General features: G+C 32.8%; 1 protein-coding gene across 2 annotated transcripts; it reads right to left on the bottom strand.

Moving 5' to 3' along the window:
- Positions 1–1,079: 1,079 nt before the first annotated feature.
- Positions 1,080–8,408, bottom strand: LOC126698914 (G-type lectin S-receptor-like serine/threonine-protein kinase At1g11410). 2 transcript variants are annotated; one of them, XM_050396423.1, is made up of 7 exons: positions 7,096–8,408; positions 5,629–5,757; positions 4,111–4,310; positions 3,695–3,905; positions 3,304–3,541; positions 2,716–2,866; positions 1,080–2,639 (listed from the first exon to the last, which is right to left on the bottom strand). In XM_050396423.1, exons 1-7 carry the CDS (start codon positions 8,360–8,362, stop codon positions 2,337–2,339), a joined length of 2,499 nt encoding a protein of 832 aa, XP_050252380.1. In that variant the 5' UTR covers positions 8,363–8,408; the 3' UTR covers positions 1,080–2,336. The 2 variants fall into 2 exon arrangements, with proteins under 2 accessions (XP_050252380.1, XP_050252381.1); XM_050396424.1 differs by lacking the exon at positions 5,629–5,757.
- Between the last annotated feature and the right edge of the window lie 368 nt (positions 8,409–8,776).

The raw sequence follows: 8,776 nt of genomic DNA on the forward strand, positions 1-8,776 counted from the left end.
ATTCTTCTTTTAAAAATAAAAATAAAAATAAATTAAATCAGTTATTCGACATATGAAAATTAGTTCACCTTAGTGAAAGATACTTAAATGAAAACTCCTGTCTTTTTAGGCTACTTCAAGTCTTAGGTAAACAACTTTGACCCCAGAACTCAGATGGTCAAGAAAATTTATTGTGTGATTTTTTTAATAGTGATTGTTTATCGCTAATAGCAGAACAGTCAATCACCTTTTTTTTTTTTTTAGAATGAGTCAACCACTTAAGATTCAAGTAATCTTTTTTTTCTTTTTAAATTAAGGGCTTAAATATGATTTAGGTTTAGGTAATTTGGTTAGTTAGTTTTTGTTTTGGGTATATAAGTAGAGAGAATATTTGGTGTGCAATGTAAAGTCATACTCTACTATGGTTTAATTTTAAATCATCTATAAGACACATGCATATACACTTGCCCATACCATGTCTTAATGTCGCACTATCGATGAGTGGAAGACAGTCAAAGAGTTGAGTATACTTTTATTTCATGGTATGAAATATATGAACACAATACAAATTAGTTGATTTTCATGGTCCCGTTACTCTTTTGCATTTATTTTTGGTTTCATGATTTAAAAAAATAATAATCTTACCTTAAGAAGGCTACAAATATGTAGTGAAGCTACTAAACCAATTTTTAATATCTCAAAATATATATGTTTTTTTTACTCTAATTTAGTTTACTTTTTCTCTATAATTTATGTACAAAATTATTCAAAACTGTTTTACATAAAATGTCACAAAATTATATGTGCATCGCATGGGCAACTTATTAGTTATTTATAGTTTCGTTAAACCATCCCAAAAAATATTAAAATTCTCTCAATGGATCTTCTCTTTTTCTTAAAATTTTTTCAAACCTATCCCCATTTCACCAATAAAATAAAATTGCAAACCTATAAGTAGCAGGTTGACAAATTGAAATTGTTTAAAATTTGTAGATGTCTAACATAATAAGATTTTCTACAATTATATTCATCACTTGTGTCCTGCTCTATAACACTAATTTGGTCCATATGATGCTGATGTTGTGAAAACTAGTTTGAGCTTCTTTTTTTTTTTTTTTTTTCAGTTGAACTTCAAGGAGAGAATCACACACTCTTTATAAGGCACCTTCACAAATATAAGTGAACACAAAAGTAGAATTGGACCAAATTTAAGCAAAAATGAGGAAATGATTACAATTTTTTGTCACCCATTTTTTCACACTTCTCCTTGCTGTACAAGAGGATTTGCCATCAAAGTTATAAACTATTGCTCTATCTTATTTTGTAATATTGTCTTGGTTGAAGTGTTCTTTAAGTTAAAAATATTAGCCATACCCAAGCATATCAATAGGCTTGGCACAATTCATAAATACAATGGTTCCATTTTTAGTAAAACACCCTGAAATCCAAATTAAATTCCAGTATTATGCATTCAGCATTCCTCTTTTAAATCTTCATGGTTAAACTTGGTAAATTTCACACCAAAAGAAAAGATCTTTGTAACTTTGGACATCTTGTTCTGAAAACCAATGAAGTTATCTCCACGGAACATTATACGCAATTAACTTTTTGTATATTAATTTCAGAAACCACTTGAAAGAAAAAGCTAAAGGAGATGGTAGTGATTTCATCACAAGTTCTGGACAATAATAGTTTGTGTAATATTATATATTATCTTTTTTTTTGTAATAATTTTACAGTGCATACATTATGTTCAATTGTTCATACCAAAAAAAAAAAAAAATAGTAATGTAGAGTAGACTTAGGGTACGTTTGGTACACTGAATGAGGATTACGACAGAAATTGTAATATTTATTACTAGGAATAAAATTTTTTGTAATGTAATAACTAAACCTATTCATTAGTTTGTTGTGAGGTATAACATTAGAATGAAACTTAACATTTATTTTAGGAAATTTCTTACTCATACAATTATATCTCCTTAAAAATTGTTATTTTTAAATTTAAGAGAGATATGTATTATTTTTTATGATTTTTTATTTTTATAATTGTTAGATGTATATGGAAAGTTTGTATATTTGAAAATATATTAAGTTTTGAAATGATTGCATTTACTAAGGAATAGCTAATACAACCTTTTAAAAAGGAATAGTTATTCCTCATTTTGAAGAATAGTTATTCATAAGGAATGATTATTCCTTATAATAAAAACATAACCAAACTAAAGGATAACTAAACCATAGGAATAACTATTACATTACAACGCCTATTACAGTCTACCAAACATGCCCTTAGAGTAACTCGATCCTATGTTGTAATGGAATATTTGTACACTTGCTTCAAATAGTTTGGGGTTTTAACGACCGTCAATTTTAGAAAGTGTTATTTCATTTATAGAATTAGATGCTGCACTAGTTGATCTGTCTGTACTATTGTAAGTACCCTTCAAAATAAATGCAGGTTGTTTTGGAGAAGGAAGAGGAGTGTCATTACCCAACATGAAAACAATAGTTGACATGGTTGGCCGGTCTATTGCCTGTTCTTGCACACACAAAATTCCAATTTGAATGCATCTTGAAACTTCATTAGCAGGGTAGGTCTCATCTAGTAATGGGTCGACTATTTTCATGGAATTGTCTTCTCTCCATAGATCCCAAACCTGAGACAAGATATTAATCATATTAGGATCAACAATATATGCTTAATTTGCAATCATTGTTTGCACATGTACTTACATGTCCAATCAAATTTGAGGAAGGGCCATCATGATGGTAAGTACCATTCCTTTTCCCAGTAATGATCTCCAGTAGCAATACCCCAAAGCTATATACATCAGACTTTATTGAAAAATGTCCTTGCATTGCATACTCAGGTGACATGTAACCACTGTCATAGCACAATGAAAAGGAAGATATTGAACCTCAACATAAAATGATCAAAGATAGCCCTTTGGGCACTAACATACATGTAAAATTGGGAAATGATATGTCTACAATATTTTTACAACATTTTTACAACAAATCCTAAGTGGCAGGTTGTTGCTGGTTGTTATTGTTAGGGCAAAAAAGTAATCTTAATGTTAGTTTCAAATTTGAACCAATAACAACTAATCACTTGTGATTTGTTGTAAAAATGTTGTAAAACTGTTGTAGACGTAGCATCTCTCTGCAAAATTTGAAGTATCACAATATGAAAGCAAATTACAAAGATATCCTTAGTATTTTTTTCTTACATAGGCCTGTAGTTTGCACTCTCCTTAGATGTAAAAATGGCAGTCAAGTAATCGGTTAAAAATGTATATCTTTATTTTCTAGCATACTTACTATGTTCCAGCGATGCAATTTGTATCAGCTTCAATTTGGTCCCCTCCAACAATTCTGGCCAAACCAAAATCTGAAATTTTTGGATTCAATGCATTATCAAGTAGAACATTGCTAGCCTTTAAATCTCTATGGATAATTCTTAATCTTGAGTCTTGATGAAGATATAAGATCCCTCGACCAATTCCACATATAATTTCAAATCGCTTTTCCCAATCCAAACATGACCTTTTTGTTTCATCTAAATGAAGAAATGAGAACTTGGATTAGATTATGTTGCATTCGTGCTTTCTTACATACGTATAAATCCTACTATTTGGAACTAATATGTTTGTAATGGGAGGATTGTTTTCTAGTGATGATGGGTGAGGTTAATGTGAAAAAGAAGACATACCAAAAATGAAAAAGTCCAAACTTTTATTTGGCAAGTACTCATAGATCAACATCTTCTCTTCTTTATGAATGCAACAACCTAAAATTCTCACAAGGTTTATATGTTGGAGTTTAGCAATTAGTGCAGATTCCATTTTGAATTGTTCTATTCCTTGTCCAGAGAATTTTGATAGTCTTTTTACTGCTATCTCCTTTCCATTTTGTAGCAAACCCTGCAATTGAAGTCCAAATATCATTTTATCATTGTGCACAATTGTTGAAAGAAACTCAACTTGGTGAATTATTTGGGGAAGCCCAATTGTACACAACAAATTCATACTCAATGAGTACCTGTAAACATTCATGATAGAATTTATGATGCATAAACACACTTGAAATGAGATTATGCAAATTCTAGGACTCGTTCAATGAGACTACCTTATAAACTGGGCCAAAACCACCTTGGCCAAGCTTGTTAGCAATAGAGAAGTTATCTGTAGCTGCAATAATGGTTCTTAGATCAAATAATGGCAAATTTGAATTTCTTCTAGTTCCATCGAGGTCCCTTTTACTTGGAGAGTCTTCGAAGTATTGTAAAGTGGAGTCAGCACTATATGAATATGTGTTATGCCTCTTCTCTGTAATAAAACAAGTAATTAATAATGCTAGTAACCGTATTTGTCCAATTAGGAATTTTCACACAAAAGCCTAATTTAATAAAACTGAGAAACACACTAAAATAAAAGAATGAAATAGAGGAAAAATTGAAGTTTACAATTTTCTATTTATCATTGACAGGAAATCCCATTTGGTTAAAATGCACTTTTCTGAGAGGTAAGTGCTTATGGGTGATGAAAGTTCTTCAAGCCTGCTGATGAGGTTGGCGAAAATCTTTAGATGTCAGGGAATTGCTTAGGCCATTCATCAAGCTTTTAGTTGAAAGGATGAAAAAATTATCCATGTGGCATGATAATTGACAAACTAAAGGTGTTTTGATCCCCAACTTTGTCGAAAAGGGGGTGTATGATACTGCAATTTCTGAGTTTGCAAAAGTATCCAATATTCTGAAAGAAATGCAGTAGCCTTGGAAACTTATCAGATCAAAAGATACTACCCTACAAGCTTATTTTCATCAATTAAAATAGCTAAGACAACTCAATGTACCGGATTTCATCTAAATATGGAAAAGTCACATGAATTTCAACCTAGAGTGAAATAAGAAACAAGATGGACACAGCTGAATGGTGGAAAGTGATACGGCCTAAAGCAGCTACTTCTAAGCATTCCTTAATGCTTTGTCTTTGTCTGGCAATGAAGGATGAATTGCAATTCAGAGTAGAATTAAATAAGAAACATGTATGTCTCAATGAATGGTAGAAATTGGTATGGTCTAAAGCAGCTTTTCCCAACAAGTCCTTCATATCTTGGCTGGCAATGAAGGACAAGTTTCCCTCCCAAGAAAGGCTTGTAAAATGGGGTACAACGGTGCTCATGTATGTTTTTTGTAGAAGTCAAAAGGGATTTTTGATCATGTCATCTTCGAGATCGAGTGTTCTTTCTTTTGAATTTGACATTTGGGTATGGTAGACACAAGAATGTGCAACTGGAATGAGCTAATGCATTTATTCATAAGCTAAAAGGCAAGAAGTTTAAGAATAGCATTTGAAAATTTTCCTTGGTTGCTTTAGTATACCATCTTTGGATCCAAAGAAATGATTATGAGGATAATAACAAAACATATCCAATTCTTTTTCATTTTTTCTTTTATCAACTTCTACGCTTGAAAAATATATCAAGTTCCATTCCATTTTATTCAATTTTATTTCATGATTTACGTATTCTGCCTATTCTTTTATAAACTCTGAAACATAGTGTTGGAGTAATCTTGGGAGCATTTGTTCACTAGCCTTAGAAGTATAAAAATAGGTTTTAAAAAATTGCTCTAAACTTCCTTACCTTTCTTCTTCTTCATTACAAAACAATACACAATTGAGACCATAAGAAGAAACATTACAGCAACAGAAACTCCCAAAATTGCCAGCGTCTTCTTTTTCTGAGTAAGACCATTTTTCTTAGCATATTGAGCTGAGTAAAAAAAAATAAAAAAATATTCAAATGACATCATAAATTTCAGAAGTTGATTGAATATAAATATTTATTGATGCAGTTGAGTAAGGATGAAACAATGAGTTTAAGGAAAATATGTGATTTTATTATTTTTTTTAAAAAAAAGGAGAAAATGCGTTTCTCATTTTGAGGTCCAACATATCAAAAGAACAAAACAAAAAGACAAACATGTTCTCACAACAATGTCATGTCCATACGTGATTCTGTTTTTTGAGGCCGAAAACGTGTTAAAAGAAGAAACAAAAAACAAAAATTGCAAACCTATTTTTTTTACAACAATGTCAAACGCCAAGAGAGTATTTCTTATTAATATAAGTAGAATCATAATTCAAATTCTCTCTCTCTCTCTCTCTCTCCTATTATTGTAACTATATAAAAATAAAATAAAACAAGTATTACATAGTAGGACCTACTACGAGTGATGAATATAATTGTAGAAATCTTGTGTTGTTAGGGGTATACAACTCTTAAATAATTTCAACTTCTCCACACATCATTTGAGTTTTGAATTATATGAAATAGATACTCTTCAAAAAAAAAATAAATAAATAAGACAGCATTGTGAAAATTTTGATATTTTTAGATAATTTAAAAAAACCATATATAATTTCTTTCCCATATGGAATGTAATACTCATTTAGATTTGTAATCTGAAATAGATCTACTTTAAATAGAGAAAATCATTTTTCAATAGTATGACCTAAATCAACTTTAAGGTTAGTACCATAGAAGGTTAGTACCATAGGGCAGATTAGATGTTGAACTAGTATTCTGCATAAATTTCAGACAAATATAATACAATAGATATGAACTTTGACTAATACACTATTTGTTTTGAAGTAAAATAAATAAAATTTTCAGGTATTTAGTATGACAATTAAATATTTTCAAGCAAACAAACAAAATTAGTAGCTGAGTCACCAAAATTGCTGGTGTAGGAGGTCTAGTGACTAGACTGTCATAATTGTAGCTTAAACGATGTCTTCTACAATCGGACAAAGGGCAACTACTGCTAGAGTGACGTCTCCGGCCACCAGAATGGTGGCTTCAGTTATCAAACCTCTAGCAAATAGCTTCAGTGATTGGATTGCTAGCATTGGTTGCCAGAGTGATGGCTCTAGCTACCTGAGTGTTAGCGCTGATCATCGGAGTGGTGGCTCTAACCACCAAACTACCGACATCATCTACCTAGCTCACCAAATCAGTGACCCAACCACCAAATGTAGTGAGAAAAGTCATTGTGTATTTTCATAAAATGTTTTACCAAATTTTTAAAGAAAAAAGATTTAAGAGTACCTAATACAACCGCATCCACACGTATGTATAAATCTTGTCCTAAATCAGGAAATATTCTTGTGTCCACCAAGTCCCCATGCCATGTCAAGCAACCAATACCTCCCTCACTCCCATTTGCACTTGCGTAAGCCATACAAGAACAATTCCTCAAACACTTTTGCTCACACTCTTTCATACTCAAACTCATGTCCGCATGTGCTGTTGAAGTATCCGGCAACCTCGTATGTGCCAACTTCACGAACCCTTCTCCATTGTTGCACATGGACACTCCTTGCTTTTCCCTTATGCAATCACGAGATGACTTGGGTTCAAATCCAGGAAAGCACTTGCACTCAAAAATGACCTCATTGTGTGGGTCACAATAACTATTTGGACCGCAATTCAAATACTTATCGCACAACTCTTGTGGGGCGGACCAATATTCGACCCATGTAGTCTCTTGCCATAAGGATCGTTCCACAATTCCTGATTCATCTACCACCATTTTAACAATAACTTTTGTGGGTAAATTTGGAACAATACTGTACATCCAGGTGCTTTCATCTTGATTATTCACAGAGATAACTTTGAAGAACTTTGATGCAATTTGGGGTACACCGCTCCATGTGACGCCATTCCAAAATCCCATACGCCATAATAGAGTCTGGCCCATGTATAAGCTCGTCTGAGGGTACCCAGTTTGAACCACTCGAAATGAATGGTTACCAATTCCCGGGTCATCTTTGGACTTCCAAGATGTTAGGAACCGATTCAACCCGGTCCGCCGGTCCAGCCCAAGTTTCATAAGCGGAAGCATAGTATTGGTGGGATAATCAAAACTTTGCCATGTAACACGTTGGCTATCTTGTTGAACCAAAACAAGATTTCCTATATCTAAAAGCTTAGCCATAGAATTATTTGTGGATGAGATAGAAAAAGAAACATTGGTGGACCAAATAGGAGTGGTTTGGTTTTGGGTGTGAAGTACAAGGTTTCCCTTACCGTTGATGGAGAGGACTCCAGAGGTATCCTTGAGAGGAGTGTCTCTATTTGCAACCCACGCAACGGTTTGTTCGGAGATTTGGTTATACCAAATTCCAACGTAGCGGTGACTGGAACTACCGGGGCTAAAAAACCCAAGTGCAAAGGTTTTCTGGTTTGAGTGTAGAAATTGACCATCCTTAAGGGGTTGGTTTGGTGTTATGGTGTCAAGGGAAGTGCAGATTGGGCAAACAAGAAGAAGGGAGAGAAGAAGCAATGATGTATTCCCTTTAGCAGGATTCATCATTTTTTCTAATGAAGAGTACAGTAATAGGACTTGTGGTTGACTAGCTAGAATAAAATATAGAGAGCTTTATAGCCATATAAAAAAATAAAAAATAAAAAAATAAAATCAATTTTTCTTCTTTTATAAATAAAGTTAAATGAGTTATTAGACGTGTGCAAGCTCTCGTCCACTTGTCAAGGACCCACAATTAAATTACGTTTACCTTGAAAACCCGTTCACATTAGTGAAAGATGAGTCATGCTATGGTGACATAAAAAATGTACAATTTTGTACTATAACTCGACACATGATGAGTTGTGAGTGGTGAGTGTGTCTCCACATGTCCCATAATCATACATATATTAATCACAACTTGTCATGTGGCGAGTTGTGACAAAAAATTGTACATTTTTATGTGTCGATAATATTAATCGG

The sequence above is a fragment of the Quercus robur genome, chromosome 9 (genome assembly GCF_932294415.1).
Source record: "Quercus robur chromosome 9, dhQueRobu3.1, whole genome shotgun sequence".
NCBI lineage: Eukaryota > Viridiplantae > Streptophyta > Magnoliopsida > Fagales > Fagaceae > Quercus > Quercus robur.

What these genes read in the sequence shown, in the direction of transcription:
- LOC126698914 (XM_050396423.1), bottom strand. Translation starts at nt 8,362, where the DNA reads ATGATGAATCCTGCTAAAGGGAATACATCATTGCTTCTTCTCTCCCTT. An exon ending in TTTGGACTTTTTCATTTTTG is followed by an intron (nt 3,542 to 3,694) that starts GTATGTCTTCTT and finishes TTCTTCATTTAG; the next exon opens with ATGAAACAAAAAGGTCATGT. An exon ending in AATTGCATCGCTGGAACATA is followed by an intron (nt 2,867 to 3,303) that starts GTAAGTATGCTA and finishes GTGCTATGACAG; the next exon opens with TGGTTACATGTCACCTGAGT.